Raw genomic sequence first — 26099 nt, forward strand, 5'->3', positions numbered from 1 at the left:
CCCCTAGTATTAAAACAGTTTTGATCGATCATTTTAAGACACAAGGCAAAGGGTGTGGATAACAATGCTCTAGATCCTCACAAGTACACATATTGTCCCGAATGGTTTACTCTTTCAGTAATAGTACTAAATAGTAGTGTTGTGCCGATGCTCTTTTTTGGCCCCGATACCGATACCCGATACCTGGCCGTGCAGTATCGGCCGATACCAATACCATAATAATGTAAAATTATTGCCATCATGGCTTTGTCAAGCTGCTGCCTACCTTTGTGAAGCAGGAAAAAATCTAATACAAAGTGAATCCAGTAGAACTTTTCATTGCCTACCAGGAGTGGGTGACAATAGTTGAATAAACTTATGGCTCTCAAAATGGTATCAGTACCCTATTTGTTGGTACTCGCCAATACCGATACCACCATTTTAGGGCAGTATCGGGGCCCCATCCAATACTGGTATAGGTATCGGTGCAGCACTAATAAATAGTAGGTAGTTTTTAAGTACAGTTAGTTTTCCAAACATAAGAATGATTTTTATTCATTGTTGAATTTACAGAAACGAATCGAAAACTACGTATTATTTCGAAACATAATTCCCTTGTTTTGTGTTCTGAAAAAATTGCCAGTCAGACTATATTTAAATTGTCAAAAGGTAATGAATTATTATATAAATATTCTCATATTGCTTTGGAAACTAGCTTAACTGCCTACTCATTAGTAATGTCCGTAGAGTAGTGCATACTACATTTTTTTTGTTATTGTATATTTCTTATTTTTTGTAGAAAATAAAGGATGACGACAAAGAAAAGTCCCAATCTCATTTAATATAGCTTTAAATAAAGCACTCCACCCCCCCTAGAAATTTTGGTGTCTCCCTGCAAACATGGGTGTGTACCCACACACACAGAACACACTGACAAAGGTTAGACAACACTTGACCCCTTTCTGTCATTTAACACAGGAAACATCATTCACACTCCTTTAACACAATTTTTCAAGAGGTGGATCATCGAATGGAACAGAAGGAGAAGGGGAGAGTGGAGGATGGGGTTTGCTCACAAAACTGGCCGTCTCTCTTCCAGCCTACATGCTTTATAGTAGTGATTTTAGAGTTGGTTTCAATTACCCACTTTCCCTCCACACTAATTTCTTCTAATCCTCCTTTTGAAACACGTACTTACCCACAGTTCAGCCAGGCTGCTTGACCTGTGTTGCTATTGCCAGGAGGACTTGCAGCTCATGCATTACTACTAATACAATCCCAGTAAATGGAGAGGGGGAGGGAGTAAGCTTTGTGTATATATTGGAGGCCACTGGGGTTAAACTCAAGATATAATGGAAAAATGGCTCATGGGACGCTTCTTGGTGTTATGGGGGAAGGTACAGGATTTTTTTATTCTTTTTTTTTTTCGGATTTGTGTCAGAAGATGAGAGAACAAGAAGCAAAAGGAACATGTCTTTGCCCCCGTGTCTTTGCCCTCCGTTGACAAAAGTGTCAACGGAGAAAGGGAGCAAGCATAAAATGCCAAAAGGACGCAAGCTGTCATCTTCACTTGTTGCGCTGATTGCTCACTTGAATATTAGACAATCATTTAATCTGGGAACCGGAAAATTTTATGCTATTAAACAATGTTGTATAGTTTAACAATTTATTTAGGTAAAAACGGTTTCCTTAATAATCGGGACACACCTTTTAGGTTTTTTATCATTTTGATATAAATTTCATTTTTTTGTTTCTGTCCAATTTAGATTTGTTGTGACTTTCTTTAATTGTGGACTAATTACACGTAAAATACATAAGATGTGGAGTTTTCTGATAGATTTATGAATCTGCCAGAAAAAGGAATCACAAGCTTGTCAAAAGCTTATGTCTACATGTATAATCTGCATTTAAACAGTTAAAAAAAGTGCAGCATGTTTGGTTGATGCATTGTTAGCTCAAAAAACGATGGGAGTTCTCAGTTATGATGCATTCACGGAATGTAAAAAACAATCAATCGGGGCTGAAGAGGGAAAATCGGCTGACCTCTGGCCTATTGCTAACTGCATCACTTTTAATAGCCCTTACTTTTGCAAGTGACGTCTAATCTAATGCATACAAACAAAACAAATTGAAGGAAGATGTAATAAATTACTTTTTTTACTATAACTGACTGAGGAAATCTCCTATTAGCTGATAAGATGATTAAGCATTATTGCCAGCCACAGATGCATAATTACAACAAACAAACTGATAATATCTTAATTATCAATTTAGATTAGCTGTCAGATCTGATATGTTATTCACTTCTTCATCATTATTAGGAGCTCCAGGCAAAATCAGTTCTTTCTCCTTTTAGTTATGATCTGTACCAGAAGCAGGATTGGCGCATGTGCAACTACAAAATCCATCCGCATTTCTATTAAATGCAACTTAGGAACCAGTACCAGACTTATCTCTATCCCTAATCATTAATAGGATACTAATTTTTAATTATTTATGACTTTGCTGAGAAAATTAAAGCACTTACATCCTTCCTGTTTTATTGCTCGTCTGTACCTGATCTGTTGGAAATTACGGTACAATCCGTGTCACACTTGTTTTTTATATTTGCGAATAATTGTGGTCATTTTTTTGTTTTATCTTTGTATATCTCTACTTGTAAAGTGTATAGTGGACAGTCTAAAGACTCACATAACAAAAAATATAAATAAAAACTATGCAATTATAGTTTGTTGGGCTGCTTTGAGAGCTGGGTAGACTTCTCAAAAATTATACACAATTAAGGGTAAAAACTATTTGGTAAAAAAAGGCAAGTCAGAGTAACTAATAATACTATCTGAAGTCTAAAATAATAGTAAAAAAAAAAAAAAACAGGGCAAAATGTAAAGTTTTTTGCGGAATCTGATATTTCGAAGACTATATTAACAGTTAAGACAAGCAAATATTGTCATAAAAAATAACACTTTTCCAAAGTGGTTTTCTTTTAACATTAAACTTTTGAAACCGGTGCCTGCAGTTACAATCCCCCTTGCTGTATATTAGCATGACTTCCAAATATTGTGGTAGGTTCAACCAGGCTGTGTATAAACAAATACATTAATTTTGACATATCGGTAAACATTAACTGTGTGTCTTTTTCTGGAACACTTAATAAAAAAGAAAAAATCTTGCAGTGAAGTTTCTCACACTGGAGGGAGTAGCTAAACATTTAACTGAAGTAAGAGTAGGGATACTTTATAAAGATATTATTTAACTATTTAAAGGTATTGTGGAGGATTTTCGCCAATTTTTTAAAAGATCCACCCTCTCCACATGATGAAGCCCATTTCTCCTTGTGCACACTTTATAAAAGTTGCTGTTTTCATAGCTCATACAAGCTTAATGTGTCCAAAGGTCCGCCCTAAACCCCTAAATCCCTCAACCAAAATATAGAGCATGGACTATATAGTGGACTTTATAGCGAACTCACTTATTTGACCGTTTGGACAGATGATCACTACTTTTTGCTCCATTGGTCACGTTACTCCTCCTCAACCAAGCCTGCGCCATCTTTGATAGCCTATGGTGACAGCGAGCCGATATGACAGCAAATCCCATCATGCTTTGCAAGGAGAGCTCTCCACACCAAGCATTCTGGGATATATCTGCCTCTTCTGAGGCCTTTGTTTTCTTCTCATACACTTCGTAGACACTTTATCACATGGTGAGAGAAAAGTAAGCTTCAATGACTGTCTGAAACCGTAGCTCCACCACACATACACGCCTGAAAGTGTGCATGCACAGAAAAAAGATAGCTAACGGGAAAAGCATGTAGGATGGCATTATGTAAACATATCACCAGAATGATTGACAATTAGGAGGACCACTTATTTTGATGATCCACCCGGAAATAAAAGATCGTCCTCTATACCTTTAAGTAAAGTTAAAAAGTATGAAGCAGTAAAACTACTCATAAAAACATATTTTTGTGAAATGTTACTCAAGTAGCTGAAACAGAGAGTAGTTAGTACCCACCTCTGACTGCTTTGAGCATGTGTGGTGATGACTTTAGGTAAGCGACGTAACAGAAACAACTACATCCTTATTGACATCTTACAATAAGTTCTTTAATGTGCCTTTAAGAAATAAGGACAGAAGAAAATATTCTCCATACTCTAATTATTTTATTCAGTGACAATCAGCTGATGGTATGGGTTATGCCTCTGGTACAGGTAGGGTCATCGTCAGGGACCAGTTGTACCAGGAACAAGTGCTTGCTAAAAATTCCTAAGTCTGATCAGAATGTGAAATAACTGACATTAGGGGAACACACTGTTTGGGCTGTTTGACTAATACATATGGTTTGCTGATATTTGCCCCAATAGCTGTCAGCGGAATAATTATATTTTTTTGAAGCACCCAAAAATGTACCTGTTAATTATATTCAAGTATTTCCGCATCAAAAAAAAGTTGCATGTATTAAGTAGTAAAGATTATAGATTTCAAACAACATTCATAATATTTAGATGCAGATTCCTTCTGTATTTTCTCCCTCTGAGTTTTTGAACAGCTTTTAGCAACAATCATCATCTATTTTCTAAATGATTACAGTTAGAAAACATACTCTGTAAAGACCCCTGATGTCTACTTAGTACCTGTGGAGAAAATACATTTAAACTTTGTAACACAAAGTAGTTTCTGTATGAAAATACTTACTTGTGAAAAATAAAAAAAGCAGTTACTGTGTAGCCTCCAGATAGATTATTTTTCTCCCAGTGTGTTGTTTGTCCTTGAAAGGAGAACTATATTTAGATAGTCCTCCAATGAGCATATCCTTGCACTGCAAATAATTTAAATCTGAAAAAGCAATTTTTTTCCTTAAAATAACTGCATTTGTTCTTGAAATAAAGAGTTAAGCAAGACATTTTGCCAATGAAAAAAGACAATTTGCATTTAATATAAGAAAAAAACAATTGCATCGTCTTATTTCAAGTGCATATTATCTAATGATCTTAATTTAAGAGTAAAAATACTTATTCCATTGGGAAATCATCTTAAATACCTATTCAAATTAAGAGTAAATACACTTAATTTAAGAAATTCTTACTTATTTCTAGATCATTTGTGCAGTTTGGGATGTCAATGCAAGATGATGTGAAGGTTTAAAAGGGTTTTTGACTTACAATTTTTATATGCACTGTTTTATATCCTATCACACCCACACACTTCTATTAAATAATAATTTTAACTGTTTAACTATTGACCTTTTTAGCAGCTTATGAGCAGAACATGACACTTCTTAAAAAGCTGTGATTTAGAGGAACTGTGATAAGCTACAACAATGCAGAGATGTTGTCAGGAACCGTGCATGCACGCGGTCATGAATTAATGGAAAAAGTGACTAAAACAACCAGCTGTTGAATGTTTTCCAGTCATGTGCTGCTGCCGTGCATCAGCTCTGTGTGCGTTTGTGAAGAGGGAGGAACAAAATCAGTTACCACAGCATATTTTTGGATTTTAAACCTGCTGACTGCTGCTCCATGTTGACATTACTCTATTAAGATAAGTGAGATGACGAGTGTCTTCATTTAGAGGGGAGAGGGCAGCTTTATTCAGCGGCGTCAGCACAACCTCACTTACCCTACATCCTCCCGTTTCCCGGTTACACGCCTGACAATGGCTCCTACGTGACCTGGGCGAGAGCAGGTGACTCGGACTGCCACATGTAACCCAGTGGTTATGAAGGAGGTGCAGAGCTTAGTGTTTGTTCTAGAATGTAAACATTAAACTTTTATTACAGCTAGCGAGAAAATGTGGTATCTGTAAAAGCCTCACCAAATGTGATTTGAGTCTCAGGCTTTGACCTCCCTTTGCATCCATTTCTACCCATTAATTAACGTTCAATGAGCTGTAAGCAGTGAGACGGCCATAGTGTCTTGCTGTCTTTCGTAGAGCACATCTATGAAAGAGAGAACAGGAATTCATTATGGTCTGCAACACACACTGGGGCAATAAAAGCTTCCAGCTTGTTGCTATGGAGCTTTGACTTGTGTCAAAGAATACAGAAACTGGATGCTTATTATGGATATTATGGAAACAGAGCACGACCTCATAACCAAAAGCAGCAGGGAGGTAACCCTACGCACAGTTCTTCTTTTTTTTTTTTATATCACCCAGGGTTGGATTTAAAAATGAAATCTGCTGCAGGTGAAATTTTAGATTCTCCAAATGCTGTTTGCATGTAAACGGCCTCTTCCTTTTCACCCGGTATATCTCACTGCATGCTCTACAGACTGTGACATTGAAGCTACTGTCTGAATGAAATCTTAATCTTTAGTTCCTCTTTATGCACAAATATGATATTGGCTGGTTTCATGGAAAGACTAAAATAGCTTAGTTCACACTACCGGCTGGATTTGCATGAGATACAGTCTCAATTATCGGCTTTTTCAGATGTTCGGTTAACATAGGTTAACATTTTTGAGGTTCACAGAATGTTTATCAAATATTGCCAGGATGGTTTAGTTGGAAGCGTTTTGTAACTTATAAGAAATACGTAGAATAAAGGTTAGGCCTGGGTAAAAAAAAAATCGATTTAATCGATTTTGAATCGATTCCTTTACATTTTTCCAAAAACGATGTCTAGGGATAAGATCGATTAGTTTTATAGTGACGCGCGTGACGTTCACATTCAAATGAGCAGGAAAGATGCACTCAAGATTACTTCAAGCCGGACAGCTGCAAATATAGCCAATAGTTTGACTAAAGACATTAACATGTGGGGGCTGACCAGAAAACACCCTGTAGTTGTTACAGACAATGCTGCAAATATAGTTTGTGCAGTGAAGATAATGCAGCTCATGCATGTCTGCTGTGTTACGTCTGCTTTCTAGAGTGAGGCATCACTTTTTCACTTTTCACTAACAAGTTTGCACTTTTGAGACAGTTTTGTTCACATCTCAAGTTTAAACTGTCCGATTTACAAGTTTGCACTTTGTGTTTAATAAGACAGGAAAAAATAAAATACATGGGTATTTTGAAACACAGTTGAACCACTTTCATTATTGTAAAAACAGATCGAATCGAAAATAATCGATTTAGAACTGTATGAATCAAAATCGTATCGATTCGGGACTTTGGCGAAATTACCCAGCCCTAATAAAGGTCATATATATGTTGAACAGCAGTTTACTCTGAGATATCCTGGATATGGATCCCCCATTATTTTGCCTTCATGATTTTAAGTTCACTGAGATTATAGGTGTCTTTATTCATCTTGTTAGAAACTCAGGTTATAATACATAATGTTTAGTGTTTAACATAAAAAAGAAATATTTACTACAGTTAAAATACTATAAATAAGCTATTAGGATTAGGATTTTTTCTTTATTTTTGCAACAAGATGCTGCCAATTTAGCTGTTTTTAGTTGTTATTAGGGGTCACTATATGATATCACAATATTGCAATATTATGGTATATAGGGACAGACTTTAACGACCAACCTTTCAGACACTTAGACTATGGAAGCAAATCGTTACCATATTTAAAATGAAAAAGCATTTCCAGAAAGTCTTTTTCATTTTAAGAATGTGGCTGCATTGTTTGACTGATAAATGAAATTAGTAATCAATCATCCTGTTTGCATTTTCATTTTCTTCTTCAACACTGCTCATCCTTTTACTTAATTAAAATTAAAAAGAAAAAGACATTTGAGATTTGTTTTTCAAAATGTACCCTAGAAAATTCATACCAATATTCAATTTGAAATGTAAACATTGAAATTAGTAATCAATCATCCTATTTAAAATAAATCTCAAATGTCTTTTTCTAGGATGATTGATTAATAATTTCATTTATGAGTCAAACAATGCAGCCACATTCTTAAAATGAAAAAGCATTTCTGAAAATGCTTTTTCATTTTAAATATGCTAACGATTTGCTTCCATACTACTTAGACTGGTTTGGGGCATTCCAGGCTAACAAAAGAAGCCAAATGACCCCCTTTCCAAAGGAGTGGACCCGTTCGTCCCTTCCAATTTGCATGTTTTCAAAACAAAAACAAGGTTTTGTTGAGCTACTGTATAAGAGCCTAGAACTCAATGCTATTCCTGACATTTTGAATTGAAAAAGCTTCCTGGATGGGAAACGAAACATCTTCAAAGTTGGAAACAAAGTCCAGTGGATTTTTTAAAAACTTTTTTGGTAGTATATAAGGACATTATATCCAGTTAATATCAAATTTAGATAAAGAAGAAAGTGCTGCATATGTTCATCAGAAGATAGCCAGAAGGTAGCCATGTTGTTTGGGGTTTCAGTTAGTCCACAGTGTAAACTAACCCATATTCCCCCATTATTTTGGGGGAATATATGTTTAGAATTTTAGATTGCGTGGCTGAAAATGTCCAAACCGATTTTTTATCCACATCCCTGTTCTTTAGTTTTCCTTAGTTTTTCAGCAAAGATGTGATTTGTGGATATTTGGCTTTCACTATTTAATCTATTCACTCAACCATATGTCAATTGTAATTCCAGTTTGCTGTAAATATATGTGCATTTCCTTGCATCTGAAAGAGTGCTGCAGATTCTTTGGTGGAGGCTGCAGTTCTGCATGACAAAGAAAATAAAAGAATTATGGGATTAAAGCATTCATGCATCAGAGCAAATGTCCTTCACTTTTATTTCATTTTTAATGAACTGTAAAAATCAAAGTGCCAGCTTTTGGTTAGAGATTCTAAAATGTAGAAGTGTTAATTTTCAATTATTAAAACAATTATATGCAGATATAAATATATGTGTATTTATATATGCATATATTTTGAAGCCGTGTTTCCTTCAGTCCATAAGAATCAGTTTCTACTTGGTACAGATTTGACTGTTGTATTACTCACTCAGCCATTCAGATGGTGAGCCCCAGAGAGTCCCTCGTGTCGAGGAGAGGCTGCATGTTGAACAGTTGGAGGGTTGCCTCATACTGCAACATCCTTTTTTTTTTTTATACAATTCCTCCTCTTCAGTCTTTGGCTCGGCGCAGATGACACGCTGTCTTTCATATGTGCTCTGAGAAGCTGCTTCCCTAAGATAATATACTACGGTCCCTTGGGACTCTCCAAAGGCTCGGGGCAGACAAGATGTGCTTGTCTGATACAAGCAAGTGATGTTTACAAGTGTAAACATTCAATAATATCCGCTTGACTTTTGTTTGCCGATTCACTCCTATCTGGATCTGTGTGGTTTGGAGAGGGTGGGTTATCTGTCTTGTGTGAAAGTGTAATTCAATTGTTTTAAGGAGCATTTACATATGATGAATTTCTTATTAATCCAACAGCCTCCTGCTCTAAAAAGGCAAAGGTGTGCCATAGTTAGTAAAATGGCTGCTTCCTTAATCAACTCTTGCTGACTCTTTCTCTTTCAAGCATTAGAACCTTATGAGTTCTCTAAATATGGACACCTCAGCATGAGGCTTTGCCTTAGAAACGGGAAATTGCCAATGAAATCTATTTCCTGGAAGGCTTTTTTTGTTAAAGAGAGAAACAGAAGAACACAATCTTGAAGAGCTGTCATCATATGGAAGCTAATTGGAGAGTTCCTACTGAGAGAAATGAGCTAAAAAAAAAAGACAATAAAGCTAAGCTCTCTGTTTTAGGATTGTAATGATGGTAGGGGAACTGAAAAAGTGGCGGTGCGTGGGAGGTGGGGGACATTTCCTCCAATACTTACAACAATGACAATCTAAAAGCCGCTGGACTCTGAAAGTAGTTCCTCTGTTTAGGTTTAGGTTCACAGAAAAAGAAGTCCTAACCTAGAAATGTATTGTTTTATTTGTTTTTTTTTCTGTTGGCGAGTCTGAAAAATGAGCGGTTCCCTGCAGAAGGGCACAGCCATTACAGCACAGCTGATAAGCTCCAGGATTTCACAGGAACAGCCTCCTCTGCTCTCTTTGTTTCACCACACTCTCCTCTGTTTCTATAGCACAGTTTAAAAGGCATGAACACATGAAGATGTCAGCCATGAGCAAAAGCAGCATTGGTTACACCCAAAGATGAAGTCATCCTCAAAGGCGATCCAGCAGACAGCAAAGTGGCCAAAAAACTGTAAACTCCCCTACAACATGGGTTCAGGCAGAGCTACACTTCTGTCTTTTTATTTTACAGGAAGTCACAAATGCAGCGTGTTGGCTAACTGAATTCCTGTTAATGCAGCCTGTAGCTCTGAAATGTTTCTGAGGAATGTAAATCAGCTCAGAAAGCCTACATTTGGGCCTGTTTCTGCTTAGGTTTAGTGCTGACACTTTGGCACATGATGTGGTTTAACATGACCAACACTCAGCCCTGTTTATAGTTTGCAGAAGTGCTCAACAGCCTTGCTAAAATGAGTTACCTTTTAGTTAGAGCTACAGTAGATGTAATTTATATGTTAATTATTAAACATGGACATTTCCATGTATTTAAAGAATAATGTGTTTTAGCTTTAAGACAACTGCTCAGATTGGATTTCTATGGCTGAGTCTAATTTGCAGTTTCTTATAAAGCTGTGTCTAACGTCATTCGATTATGAAATAACTTGAGTTTCCTTCTCTCAAAAATTTGACTTCATTTATATTGCTTCAGCTGCAAAAAATCTCTTGTAAACTGAAAATCAGACGGACAAGAAAGTGCTTTGTATTTTATGAAGACGTTGACTTTATGCTTTCTTCCTTTATCTCAGAAGTAAACTGGGAAGTCAGAGTAACATAATCTCCAAGGTTTCCCACTTGTTTGAAAGTCAGAAAAGGACATGGAACTCATTCTTTGCTGCCTTAATTCACAATGGCTGACTTCATGTGGGGATTGGGCCATAACTCCAACTGACTTTTTTAAAACCTTGTTGGATTATACATGGGTACCAAATTTCCTGATTCGCAGTCAAAGCATGGTTTTGGGCTTAATGTAATTTCATGACAGAAAGCCAGATTTTGGCGGTTGGCCATGCCCAGCTGCTTTGATAGAGAATAATTTTTGTCATAAGGTTTCATCCCTAATGCCTAAATTCTATGCGTAGTTAATTTGAAGTCTGTAACTCAAAAGCTGTTAGCCTAGTAAACTAGCCCCAGCGGCCAAAATCATTTTTGCCTGCAAGTTTGGTCTAGCCTCGATCAATGCCCCAGGCCCTAGAACTGGCCGGCGAATCACAATGCAGAGTTAAATTTTGGATGCAAAGCGGGCGGGGTTTTGAGAGCGTGACGATAAAGCTGCACAACGCTGGAGAAAGCACAACAAGGAAGATGGCAACAACTATTGAACAGTTGCATGTACTGCGGCAGCAGCAGCTTTCAAGTTAAAAGTTCTCCTTTCTGTTGTTTAATAAAAGTACATTTTAAGATCATTTGAGGCAAGAATATTATACTTTAAAGCGTCAATATATGGTCCATTTACTGATTTAATGCGTAATTAAAAAATAAATTTCCGAAGTCAAGAGGACCGCGGCAACCACCGGAGCTCCGAGGCTAACAGCAGCCAGGGCTAACCACAGCCCGTCTGTAGTGGCCCTCTCTCGGTATAGTCGTGTGTGAAGGACCACTGGCTCTGATGGCGATTTTTGACCCAGCTTTGGAATCAGTTTTAGAAGGATTAGACTTGGGGTTTTCGTCGAAACATGAGCAGGAAGAGGCTCTACGCTCATTCATTTTTGAGAAGGACGTATTCGCCGTTTTACCGACAGGCTGTTTGTTTACACTCCCCCACCAGCTTTCTGTCACCCTTACTACGTGACAGTCAGTTGCGCTCATTGGTCAGAGCTTTGGCCAATAGGCACAGACATGGTTTGAAAGTCAACGGGTTGTTTTCATCAAAATTCTTCCGAAGTCTCATTTATCGGGGCCAGACTAAATTACACATTTAAGCTCAAATTTAGTCTGGTTTATGAGGCTAAAAAGCTGTAGGAATTCATTCCAAAATGGCCGACTTCCTATGGGGTTTGGATCACGGCTCCAAGAGACTTTGCAGGTCCTGGGGGCATACACATGTATGCCAAGTTTCATAATCCTCAGTGAAATCATGGCTTTGGGGCTGTTTTTATTTATTTATTTTTTTAGTATTTAAAATAAAGCCATCCCTGCTAAATATTGGGCTGGATTCCTGTGTTGGGTAGGCATCATAGCCATTTTGGTGCAGATTTAATGATCTATGTGGAAATTAGAGCTAAAGGTATGGTTATGGCGATATGTCTCTCTTCGCCATGCATTGCATCATTTAACAATAACTCTATGTGCCTTAAACTAACTAAGAACAACATGTGGTATATCTTCTGTCCTAGTTTCAATTTGATGAGGTTAAAGATGTCAGAAAGGGACCCTCCCAAATAAAAAAAGGGTCTTTCTTCTGTCAGGGGTGAAAAATTTGATGATGTAATCATTTGACCAGCCAGTATCGTCACGCACTCCAAGGAGCACAACGCTACCAAATCTGCTTCAGTTATTTCATCCTAAAATGCTTGGCAAGTATGCTAACTTCGGGGTGCCATTTTTTGCCAATCGGAAGGGAGCCAAATGCCGTTTGTTAGCAGGTTTAAAAAAAACACATTAATCCACTAATTTCAGTTGGACAGAGGCTTTATAAACATTTCAAAGAAGTAACTTGATAACTAACAAGGGGTTTCCAATGTGCGGACACCAAGTTGGAATGGCGAAGGTTTTCATGATTGATGTAATTTGATGTTGAATGTCCCATGAAATAAGTAGATTAAGAATTTATTCAACTTAAAGTGTTACAATGCACAAATAAATAATTAATTTCCCATTCGATAGATAGAATTATGCCTTAAATATTTAAATACAATAAAAATAGATAATTACATAACTTTATATGTATTAATAAGTAGTAGAGTGAAGTAATTAAGTCAATATGTAGTTTTGGGGAGTTGCCAGTATGTTGCATTGTTATTTTAGGGGTCACAGACTGAAATGGAAAGTCTTTCTCACTGTTGAATCCAGAGGTCTGGTTGCCCTGGCTTTCCTACTCATAATTCCGACTTTTAGGGACTTTCCAGCTAAAATCTTCCTCTTGAGGTTGGAAAGTTTGACTTTCAGTACAACTGAGATGCAGTTTGTGTCTTCACTCAAATTTGAATGTTTTGGGTCAAATCCCTTTTAGACACCTTTTAGTCTAAAAGCTAAATTTTAGAGATGCACCAATTTGATATTAATATTCTTATCAGTTCATATATTGTTGAAAACTCCTCCGGTATGAGTACAATTTTTTTTCTCCACTAAATATTTCCTAATATTTTTATTTTGTTAATTTGTCTGTTTTTGTTTCCATATCCATCTGTCCTGACCATTACACCTCAATCATGAGCTGGGTTAACCAGTAGGCGAATGTTCAAAAAGAGTCAGAGAAATACTTGTTTGGAAGAATCGCTTAAACTATTCTTGGCAACACGCTGGCGGCATTATAGCAACAGCAACCCTGGGTGTCAAATAAGTGAAAATTATCCTTCAGGTTTTTCTTTGAATTTTAATACCGGTAGGGTCGGTGATGTCACCCCTTACTTGTGCAGTATATGCATTTGCTATATTTTTCTTCAGATTTATTTGTATATAAAAATGGAGGAAATAACGGAATTACTGTGGGATAGACTTAAATAACTTAAATTTTTTATTTGATAACAGGAAATCATATCAAAACTGAATTTGCTTCTTTGTTTTGCCGCATTTGCAGGATTTTTTTAATGTCAGATTTGCTAGCCACACAGTAGCCAAGATAACTGAAAAAAAGAGAGTTTACTTTTAGTAAACTTTGCACCTCTGCATCAAACCTGATAAAGTATTTTCAATGATGAAAAATAGTAACTTTAGATCACAGGATGCTGCTTGAATTATGGATGACAAATGTTTGTCCACAAAGGTGTAATTAACCACATTTTAATGAAATAAAATGCTCTCAGTGTGCCCATGAACACTGGTTTAAAAGCCTTTAGAGGCAAGGATCTCCAGTGTCTTCAGCTACATTGTCTAATTAGACATTCAGAGTGAAGCTTACAGGCAAACAAGCAAAACATCTGCACCACATGAGCACATTCACTTTAGAGAAGATAGTAAGATATGATAGAATAATAATGGGCTAGATCATTTATTTATGCCATGCTAGTCCCTATTTTGGTTGTGAGGCTCTGTCAGATTAATGTTTCTTTTTTTTCCAAACGCAGTTCCTGTGCCTGAAGAACATCCGGACCTTCCTGGGGGCGTGCTGCGACTCATTCGGAATGAAAAAGAGCGAACTGTTCGACGCGTTCGACCTTTTTGATGTCAGGAACTTTGGCAAGGTAAGGCAGGCCCTTGCCGCCAGTCATACAGTGACATTTTGGCATGGTTTGGGTAAATCAAGGCCTCATCCTTCCCCGCTGTGCGTACCAGCTGTCTCCAAAGATGTAGTGAATCAGACAAATGAGCCTTTATGCAGGCCCCTACTCTCGTTTAAATTATTTATTAGTTAAAACACTTTGTTTTTCCTATAATTTCAGATTTAAAATGACAACCAAATTTCTGAGGTGGAAAAAAAATAAACCTCTATGCACATTTTGTAAAGGCTGACTTATTTCAGGCTTCCTATATTACTATATTATCATATTTATGAACAGAGACATTCCATGTTTGTAGTAATTATCATATAAGGTGGTCTTACAGCACTCTTTCCACAGCTAAACTTTTATCCCAACACTGAAAAAGCAACAGCATGACCCAGCAGTTCCAATCGCCTCGTCTCATTAAAGCGAAAATGTCTCAGCATGTTGGCTTTACAAGGGTTTAAAGTGGGGACTCTGGTTACTTGTAAAGAGCTTTTATCCTTAGTTTGCAGAGCTGTGAAAGACTGTGGCTCTCTGACAGTGATGGCGCTGGCCACAAGACGTTCCCAGGAGGTTTAATTAGGAATTACAGCCTTTTGCTGAGATAAAATGCTTTAGGCTCCATGGCTTTAAATATCGACAGTATATATGTACATGTTAAATAGGATTACGTGGAAAAACCAAAGAACTTTATCTCATATATTCACATAAAATTTTATGTTTTTTAATTATTCTTTTAAAGCAAAGATAAGAATTGTAACTGTAACAAGCTCTTTTGGTATGGATGGCATTAGAATATATTTTATTAAGCTGGCTGCGTCTATGTTAAAGACTCTAAATTTAACGTAATGCAGGAAGTAACTATAGTTTTTGTCCATTTATTGGGGGATCATTGTGAATTGTGAAGGTTACTGATGAAGTCTCGTTAGAAATACTTCAGCAAGAATATTGCAACTGGCTAATTGTTAGCCACTAATGATGCTAAGGTTGAGAAAGCACCAGAGTTTACTTATTTGGATGAAGTAACCTGGTCTGCATTAGTCTTGTTCATAGTTTAAAATACTTAGTGGCCAAAGCTGAACTTGGGAAGGGAGGATTCTTAAAAAAATGGTTTGATATTTATGAAAACATCCTTCTAATTTTAAAGGGAACGATTTTCAGTAATTCTGTACTATTAGAATCACCTTTGAATAAGTACTGAATTATTGAACAGTGGTAAACATTTATTTAAAACAATTTTTGTTCCTTAAAACTTTGACTGTATTTGTGAAACACAAAGTGTAACATATATTTTTTATTTTTCCCTTGAACATTGGAATATAATTTATTTCAATTAAATGTTCTGTCATCTAACAGCTCACAAGGCTAAAACCTCCTTTAAATTAAATCTCAACAATGCTTTCGTGGCTTTTAATTTAATAGGATAAAGACATGATTTAGCGGTAAGACCAATGCTCTAACATTGCCTTTTAATGCGTTTTACTCTTTTGTATTCACAATTTTGTCCTCCAGATAAGCCAGGTTGCCTTGGACTATTTTTGTCAGGTTCAAAAAATTATGCCGCCACTCTAGCCAACATGAATGCTGCACATGTAGTACACCGCTAGAAAACTGAAGTAACTTAAATATCACAACACAGACAGAATAGAAAATAACTTGAGCTCAAAATATGCCAACACTGGAAAAAAATCTAAATCTAGATAAGTAATTTTTTCTTAAAATTTGTGCATTTTTTTCTTGAATTAAGGAGGAGAGTGAGACACTTTCATGGAACAGGACAATTTAGATTTAAAACTATCTAATTATCTAATTATTGCATTTTAATATTAAAAATACTCCTTCCAATGGCAGATCGTCTTATTTACCTACTCAAATTAAAGGTAAATACACTTAATTTAAGAAATATGGACTTATTTCTAGATAGTTTTTGCAGTGAATATACAAGCTCTGTTGACAACAAATTTATGTTCCATAAAATCCTATTTACTTCCTCCTAATTAGGCCAACTGAAAAAGACGATCCTTGCTGTTCCAAACACCATATTAGATAAATGGATAATTTTAGGCCAGTGTGACCCGGAAAGGTTACTTTGGATAACAATTTATATTCATACCGAAGCGGCTGTTTGACTTGCATGTGTGTAAATTAGGTTTGTGCTTCTGAACTTCCCTTTTTAAGACAAATGTGCAAGTCAGGTGGCAACACTGTTCCAGTGAAAAGTTTATGAAAGAGAACAGCTTGTGTAAAGCAAGCCTGTGAAACTGTTTTCTTGTAACAGCACCCATTGGCCAACATTGTGAAACAGAGTCAGCTTCTCCACTTTGCAGATTTTCAGTTGGAACAAGATGAGTGAAACCATGTGTCCTCAGTCTGGGCAACTCTTAGAATTTAAGCAAAAATGGAAGATGGTTAATTAGCTAAAATCTGCAAATAAACTTTTGGTTGACCTGATTAAAGAAGGGTTAGTTTTAATTATGTATTGAGGAGATATCATTAAAAAAATACTTTCCTGAAAGGAATAAGAAGTGAAATTAAGGGTTAAGAAATAGACAACAGTACGTGTTTACTCCCACTGATTCTACTTCCACTTAAATGCATGAGCAGCTGACTGAATTTTCATTAAGTCATTTGTAATTGAAACCCTTCTGGACCTTTAGCAGGTTTCTTTGCTTATGCCAGGAAATATTTTCACTCAGTGTGCTGAGTGAGGATGTAAATACAGATTCTCAGCAAAACTCACTAACAGATCAGGGATTTTTATTGCTCAACAACTGTTACTCATTGTATTGTTTGGATTTTCATGTTTTTCCATTGCAGTTTCCAACCATGTTTTATGTTAGAGCAGATAAAAGCTTGTCTCTGGTTTTTAATGCTTAATTTAAACAGAACTATAGAAGCATGATAGTAAAGCTAGGAAACAATGGGTTGAGATTTTACCCTTTAAGGAAATGTAGTTTAATAATTACGTTTATTTTTTTATCTTTTAAAAGTTCTTCCTTTGTTTAAATATTTAAGAAATTCTATTCAGTACACACTTTATAGCGATATAGTCTACTGCATGGCTCTTTAACTTTTTCCCATTTTTTCCTTTATCTGCTACAAAGTACAAAGAAATGTATTTCATTAAATTTTAACACCAAAGGCTGAGAACAAACAAGACATTATTTTTAAGTAGAAACAAATGATAGATGGCTTTGAAAAGTTTTAACTCATAAAAATAATAATACACCTTTCAACATCTTTTGGCACAGTGTTCAATCCATCATCTTGAAAATGGAAAGGCCGGGGCACAGTGTTGCTAAAGCGGCTCCAGAGATCCAAAGCTCAGACTGGAGAATCGATTAGTGAGGCTTTCCACAAATTTGATTGAAAACTCCTAAAAAGAAAGTTTAATAAGAGACCAGAATGGACTCTGTTGGCAGAGATGCACCAATGATTTTTTTTCAGATCCAATCCAATACCGATACCTGGGCTGATCATATAGTCCATTATGTGATACCGATCCGATTCAACGGTTTAAAGAATCAACCATAAATCTTACTATGTGAGTGAAGGTTTTAACCTTGACAAAAACCTTGTTAAAAAAGGTAACAAATTAGCCAAGATATAAATGTACTTTATATTATTTAACAACAAATAAACAGGTAAAAGAGAAAAACGTGCCAATAACAGAGAAAAAAAAGTTAATTGCCATTATCAGATATCAAACCTTCAATATCCAATCCAGCTAATTATTCAATATCGAAGCCAATATCAGATCCAGGTATCGGATTGGTATCGGATCTAAAAAAACACCACTAAGGCTTACACTGCAGTCCCCCCTAAGCACACTGTCAACAAGGTGAAAGAATGTTAGGAACTAAACAAATGAATACTGTCAAGGTTGGCTGGAGGTTGGTTGAAGACCCAAATGCAGAGATAAGGGAGGTTTAATGAAATGTAGAAAGCAACAGAAGCAAAAATCCAAGGACAATTACAGGAAAACAAAAACCAGGAGACATCAGGGGAAAACACACATGAGGAGCAAAGTAAACAGCACTGAGAAACGACACAAGAGGAGTATAAATGGTAGAGTGAACATAGACTGCTAATCAGCTGACAAGGAGCAGGTGTGAATAAAAGCAACTAAGCTAGGGGAAATGGCGCAAGGGGGCAACAGAGAGCGACACAAACACCACACACTGCCAGAAAACAACTATTAAGACAAAATTACTCTTTTTTTTTTTTAGTTTTTACGGCACTAGTGAGCCGTTTTTTTCAAGAGTAGGCTGACATGAAAGGGGTTATGAAAAAGGGGGAGAGACATGCGGCAAAGGACCACTGGTCGGATTCAAACCCGGCTGACCTGGATTCGAATCCTTCTCTGAAAATCTGACTTAAAGACCCTGAAAGCTTAAGAAGAAGCCTAAACAAAGTGCGGAACCCTTAAAAACACATGCAAAATGTTGTAAGACATCCAACCGCTGCCAGAGCTACAGTTTGATGGTTTAGACCAGAGCATACTGTATTCCTGTTTTCGAATGGCCCAGTTAGGGTTGCGTCCTGATTACATTAGAAAATCAGTGGCAAGATGAGAAAAAACTTTCCTAAGACTCATGTCCTGTATATCACATAGAATCCATCTTCCTCCGCTTCTCCGGAGTCGGGTCGCGGGGGTAGCAGCTTCAGTAGGGAGGCCACACGTCCCTCTCCCCAGCCACTTGGGCCAGCTCATTCCAGGGGAATCCCAAGGCGCTCCCAGGCCAGCCGAGAAACATAGTCCCTCCAGCGTGTCCTGGGTTTCCCCCCTGGGCCTCCTCCAATTGTCCAATTAAAATATATTGAGCTCAGATTTTGTTATGTGACAAAACGAAAGTGGTGCTGTAAGCACACATATAGAACACCGTATACAAATACCAGTGGAGTCTCATCCGTATCAGTGTTTACAAAGAGTCAAAACCGCTGTATGTGTTAATCTTTTCTTTATGAACACCTAATAACATACCAAGAAATGTTTAGTTTAGACTGTCATTTTTTAAGCTGAATGCCAATTCAGAGTTAACTGAGTGATAAAAAGTATCAGTTGTCTGCAAGCCATTTCGCTTTGAATGATAAAATTGTAGTTCTGTGCAGAACAGTAATTTCACTTGGCTGTTGTGGAGCACTTTGATGATTTAAAGTCGACACATTGCACAGAGTGAATGCAGCATTCTGAAATCATGGCGCACGCCTGTTGGTAATTCTCGCTCTGCTGGTTCCGCAAAGGCTAATGGAGAGAGGAGAGGAGGGAATGGGCAAAGCTGCCATTCACCGTCACTCCTATTGCCATTCAGCGCTTTTTCCACTGCTGCTTGTTTTAAAAATAGCTGTTGGACCACTCTTGAATAAAACATAAGCAGTGCCTATTTGTTTTAGTGTTTGTTGCAAAGTCTCGAGTTTATTTGAGAAAATTTGATAGAAATGAATGTTGGCTTCAGCGGTGACAGTTTCAGCTTGGAGTTTTGACTGCTCCACTTTAGTTGGTTGAAAGGAACTACAAAGAAAGCCATGTTATTAACTATGATTAGGATCAGGAATTGAGCTATGGGGTAAAAAGTTATGATGTTACTAATGCTTCTGCAGGACAGCCGAGGAGTGCTCTTGAGTGCACAGCCCTGTATTAGGAGAACATAAAGACAAATGGAGCAGGTCTGCCTGTAAACCGCAGTAGGGACATCTGGGCTTGTACATCTGACTCCTAGGCAGATAAAGGGGTTTTGGGGACTTTAAAAAGAAGAGAGAATTGACTTTAGAGGCCATGCAAATTTAGACCCACACCTGGCAGAAAGAGGATGTTTGGGAGGACATCGTTTCTGCGGTGTGAACTATTTTTTGACAGCCAGTCAGAAGAAACTGAGTCTAAAATAAAGTGTTTGGGAAATGATATAATTGGTATTAATATTTCTATTTGAATGTTTTTATGCACATGTAATACTGTAAAAAAATAAAATATGGTTCAAACAAGTGGATCTAGACCAATTTTTAAGGTGGTCTTTGCAAGCTTCTTATCCGACTCTTCCATTCTGTTGTGAATACAAACTTGCCTCGATTGAATGCAACAGGATACATATGCGTTATTTGATTAAACGTGCTACAATAGCATGATCCGCAGCAATATTTTGCTCAGCAAACTCACAGCATGATGCGGGCTTGAAACATGTAGTTCCTGATGTCTTTCCAAATGTGGTAGCATGTAAAACTGGATGAACCCTGTTAAATAAAGTGCTCTTCAATCTGCAGTGATTTTGCAGCTGTAATAAGTGCTTTCCTCCATTCAAAGGTCTTTGATGTTTTTCTGTCTCAATAATATCTGTTAATCCCAGCTAGTGGTGATAAATGTATCAATAATCAATAATATTGTTTTACTCATTTATTAAAAGGCAGGGTGCCTGAAAGGTTGTGGCAGAAAGTATATGAAATTTTCTTTGAATTCAATTCAGTTTATTTATATAGCGCCAATTAACAAAAAAGAAATAATCTCCAAGCCCTTTACAGGAGCAATTAAACCAGATCATATAGTCAAATTGATTCTAAGTTTTCTATCTAAGGAAAACCAGCTGATTGTTTAGACTGATTGACTGAAAGGCAATCCATCACACTAAGCATGCTTGTAGCCACAGTGGAGAGGAAAACTCCCTTTTAACAGGAAGAAACCTCGAGCCGAACCAGGCCTAGTGTGAGGGGCCATCTGCCGAGATCAACTGGGGTTCAAGGAGACAGAAGCAGCCATACAGATGCAGAGATACGAGAAGCAACTGTCAATCAGCTCCACAGGCGGCCCCGTCCAGGAAACACACACCCAGGCAGACAAGCTCCGAGCCAGCTCCTATGTCAGAGGATGAAGAGAGCACATCCAGTTAGTCACAGTCAGAGAAACAGGACTACACTGGAAAAACAGGCCGTTCTTCAACATCTATAAACAAAGGTGTTGATGGCAGAAGGTCAGCTGATATTTCTCTCCAGGAAGGTGTCACAGCTAAACAGGAACAGACCAGATAAAGCTACTATGAGAAAAAAAGGAGAGAGCAGAACACTAGAGATTGGACTAATACATTCTGCAGAATGGGAGAATAGAAAGTATAAAGCAGAATATGAAAAAGGGTCCCTATGTCCTCCAGCAGTCCAAGCCTATAGAAGCATAACTATAGAGATAGCCCATTCTGTACCCCAACCCCTAAACACTAGTATACATGTTACCATACACTCCCAAAGCTACCAAAAATAAGGTCAAAATTTGAAAAGAATTTATTTTGTCAAATTCAGCATTTACCCTGGTGTCTCAACTCTTCAAGTCAAGTCAGCATGTGATTTGCAGGGGTTTGGAGCAAAAGCGTCAGTATTTGATGAGCTGGAAGTGAGAATGTGTTGTTTTGAGCAGACCAAAGAATATTGAGGTAGTAAAAAAAATGACAGTATATTATCATGAAAAGCTGAAAGACTCTATTTTAAACCTTTTTTTTATTATTTCTCCATTTCTAAAGAAGTAACCACTAAAGAGAATCTTTACTCAATAGCAGAAAACCCACTCATGTGCTCAAATCCATCTGTCAGCAAAAGCTTAAACAGACCTTGTGTGAGAAAGGTAAAATGAATGCATCGTTTGGTCATCCAGTGGAACACTACGGTCACATTTTCTGACAGTGAGTGACTAAGAGTCTCAATTCCCTTTTTACTGCAGCTGTCCGACTTGTTTTAAAATATAACCACAGTGCTGACATAGAGTGTCCATCCCTGTAATCATATGATTTTTGTTCTTAAGAAAAATAATTCATCATTGTCAGGTGTAAAGGTGAAGTTGGGTGATACTTAGAGAGGGCTTTCACTTTCTTTCGTCTTGACAAAAGGATGCTGCTTCCTGTTGTTTTTGTTTATAATGAGATAGATAGGCAACTGTGATTCAACTAATTTGATTTTCTTAAAATTCCCTTTAAAATCTATTCATCAGTTCAGTTACACCAAATCAACATGTGGAAATAGGAGGGAAAAAAATAGACAGCAAAACAGTAGCTCAATGCACCTCTTGATATACCATTACTCTTATACTTTATCTGTTGGTTGTGCTGTTCTTTTTACATCTTTGCAGGTGATGAAGCAGACTGAAGATGTTTTATCCTTATATCCCTTTTATCTCCTCTTTCTTTCATCTTTTCTCATTTTTTCTGTTTTTCCTTTCCTGTTCCATTTACATTGCAGTGTCCATAAAATCTGTAACACTGCATGAATTATAATAAAGCTATTTATATGCATAAATCAAGCGGAACACTATGGCGATAGCCGTACTGCTCCACTTGTGAAAGCAAAATCTGTTGGGCTCTCTTTTTGGCATCAAGTCAATTATTCTTATTTCCACATTTCCAGACAGGACATTGTTAAAAAAAAACAAAAAACACTACAGACAATACTTTTTGAAAAGATGTATTTTCTCCAGTGTACATAGTATATAAAAAAAAATCTACTGATTTATATATTTATTATGGCATGCTGTTTTGCCAGGAGCAGTCTGCTCATTTATTTTTTGTCAGAATCAGAAAATGTAGATGGTAAGTAGGAGTTTATTGAGTTAGGAAGATAGGCCTCTTCTTCTGGCTATGCTTACTTAAAGTAGGAATTTCACCCTACATGTTTGCAGAAGTCATTCCAGCACAGAATAGGACTAGATTTCCAAATTTCAAAGTAGGTTAAGATTCGTTTTTGTTTTCCCTTTAAAGCGACGAGGAATAAATGGTGTTTCAAGGAAAGCAGAAGTGAGATGGGTTATTGATAGGTGCCTTCTTTCTCTGTCGACTGTGATAACCCACTAAAGGCTGATTCATCTCCTGACCATCCCCCCCTATTATTTCTCCCCCCCTCTATCTCTTTCCATTGTCCTTCAGCCGTACTCTCTGCAGCAGATCTGTTTGGGCAGATATCATGTGTCTGCTATTTGCTAATGGATATTCTGAGTTTATCTTCACACTGTATAGCTGAACTACAGGATTGGTGTTCTATTCTAACTTGGAAAAAAAAACTTTTAAAAGCTTAATTTTGAATTACGTGATGTAGTTTAGCTGATTTTCATTTTTTATTGAAAAAATAGACATAGATCTCCAGTTATAGTGTCATTACAGCGTTTGACTAGATAACCACATGAAATTTTGCAGCTTGGTGTGGGAGGTTTCACTGTTTAACTTTGTAGGTGTCTGTCTTTTAGCCCTACAATTACAATGCCAGACTTATAGAGCTGCAACCCACCTACAACTGGTCTAATTAGAATGGCCTTTAAAAGCAAGACGCTACTCTTTAAGGCTTTTGATGCAGAGAGAGCATCAGATTATGGTAATAGTTTCCCTCCTGCCAATTAGGCATACGTTGCAGAACTATATCCTAAAAGTGTGTACTTTACAAATGAATAGATTGGATTCATGAAATGACCAAATGTGGGACGAGTTAAAGTCTAAATCTAACCGGGTTTCTGCTACTGTACATGTAATTAATCTCGGCAATAAAAAAAAACAAAAAACAACAGACTCACCAAAGTGGTGCCCATGTGTACCGAGGGGACCTCAAGGAACAGATGGGGCCCTCAGCATCTTCTGAAAACAGAACAACTCACTATTCGGCTAAGATTGAAATTTTATTTTATGCTACGGCTCTTATTATTTTATCATTTATAGAGCATTTATCAGGAGTTAAAATTGCAATATCTAATAGCAAATTAGAAATGAAACAATAGATATATGTTTATTATCTATTAAGTTTAGATTAACGCTGACTTCTCCATGGTTCATAGGTCAGTATTGGTAGCCCCTCCTATTACAGTACTCGGTACCTACAGTATGAAGTAGGGATGGAATGGTTTATGAAAACCGTCCGAACCGTTCGGTTCGACTGTCTCGATTCGCATGTGTTGCGTTCAGTTCATGCGCTGCTCCTTTTTCTCATAGGCGAAGCGATTACACTCCAGAGCAGAAGGTGGCGGCACTGCGACCAAAGCCAACCACCAATAGTAAACAAGAAGAAGAAGCGAAGCAGCATAGCCGGGTGTAGCAGAAAAAAATCAGTTGTTGTGGAGAATTGTGTGGCGAGTGGGAAAGAACAGGAGTTGGAAGACTTTATAGGTCACAGCACTTTATAGGTCTGCTGTATGGGACCACTTTGCATTTAGAGTGATCTACGATGACGGCGGAAAGAAAGTTGTGGATAAAAGTGCAACAGTGTGCAAGCATTGTGCAACACGTTTTGTTTATGCTAACAGCAACATGACCATAATAGATTTTCCTAACAATCAACATAAACCGAACCGAAAACCGTGACCACGAAACCGTGAACCAAACCGTAGATTTTGTAAACCGTTCCACCCCTACTATGAAGTAGCCCTCAGTCTTAAAAAGGTCGATGACCCCTGGTTCAATGCATGCGCAAAGCACCCAATGGGTACACCCTCGCTTAAAAAGCTCTATAGATGTAATGTAAATGTAGTTTTTGATCATCTTTCTTTTTTTCTCTATAACTGTTGCACCTAATGACCTGATTTTACAAACAGCTTGAGTAACTCGCTCACCTCATAAAATGCGTGTGCCTCTGGATACTGTCATTTTGGTTGAATTAGACGAAAGCTGTGTGGATTCAGGCAATGTTTAAAAATTCATACATTATTTCCTAAAGTAAGTTTAACATATAGGTAGTTATGTCTAAGATATGCATGATTTTTAACACTATTTTACTTATCTTAGTTACTTATATAATGTTCTTTTTTCAATGTGTAGAATTGGTTCAAGGATTCAGCATGTGCTTGTTTCCAAACCCACTTTTTAAATGTCACCAAGAAGGCAAAGTGTATACTCTAGGCATGTTCACAGGTTTTGACATATTTTTAGCCAGAAGCCAAAGACAGGTGAACAGTGTCAGAGATGCAGATAATCTCTGGCACCGAGAAATTCATCGGGTATATCTCCCCATACAGTCTGGACTTGTGTTATTAAGTGAGAAACCCATTTTTAGCAACATCCTTTCTTCTGTGTAATGTGTTCTTTGTAGGATTTTGTGTTGTAGCAGCTAAGGTTGGTGTTTTGGTTGGAGCTCTAAGAGCTATTATTAAAATTTTACTCAAACAGTTAAGATTATCTGTAGATAAATCTATTTATCGGAGTAAGGTCTACTTCTAAATTTTTCATGTTGTTTTGCTAGAAGAAGTTCTATATTCATGAATTTGATCTATAGTTAGGACTGGATAACAGGTTTCAGTTGGTTATATTTAGAGAATATATCACCATTGACATTTTAGGCTACGACTTGTTGTGCATAGCATATATCCTCTAAATGATTCATTTCTTTACAGTTCAATGCTGACAGGTTGAGAGCTCTTTATTTACCAGGTTGTTCCAAATTGGTACTGTATGTTTCTGCACAGCAAGTTTTATTCACTTTGAGATATTCCCATTAGGCTGTCAGGCATGTTCTGATACGGATGCTTTAAAAGGTTTGTTGTTGGGGAACCTCAGGTTTGATTAAGGAAAATGATGGCAATCTATGTTCACAGAATCTCTGTTTCAGGCTGACTGGATGATTCAATGGGAAAATATGCACTGCTCATGTGCATAACCTCTGAATATTTCTGTTTTATATCTATCCTGTCTCTTTGGTATTGTATGGCAGCTTGATTTGTCACGTTATTTCTGATGAGTCTGTTAAGGAGTCTTAGCTCCTGATGGTTTCAAATATAGCTCTTTATTTGATAATTCTTTCTTTCTTTCTTTCTTTCTTTCTTTCTTTCTTTCTTTCTTTCTTTCTTTCTTTCTTTCTTTCTTTCTTTCTTTCTTTCTTT

At 37.1% G+C, this 26099-nt stretch overlaps 1 protein-coding gene across 1 annotated transcript in view; it reads left to right on the top strand.

Moving 5' to 3' along the window:
- The window catches only part of LOC107097675 (guanine nucleotide exchange factor VAV3-like), a 131338-nt gene that overhangs the window by 15435 nt on the left and 89804 nt on the right, over positions 1-26099 (top strand). The window contains exon 2 of the mRNA XM_015394920.1: positions 14141-14257. Coding sequence (XP_015250406.1) covers positions 14141-14257 — 117 coding nt within the window. The remainder of the gene's footprint in view (positions 1-14140; positions 14258-26099) is intronic.

Source organism: Cyprinodon variegatus, unplaced genomic scaffold (assembly GCF_000732505.1).
Source record: "Cyprinodon variegatus isolate N-32 unplaced genomic scaffold, C_variegatus-1.0 Scaffold714, whole genome shotgun sequence".
In the NCBI taxonomy this organism is placed as follows: Eukaryota; Metazoa; Chordata; class Actinopteri; order Cyprinodontiformes; family Cyprinodontidae; genus Cyprinodon; species Cyprinodon variegatus.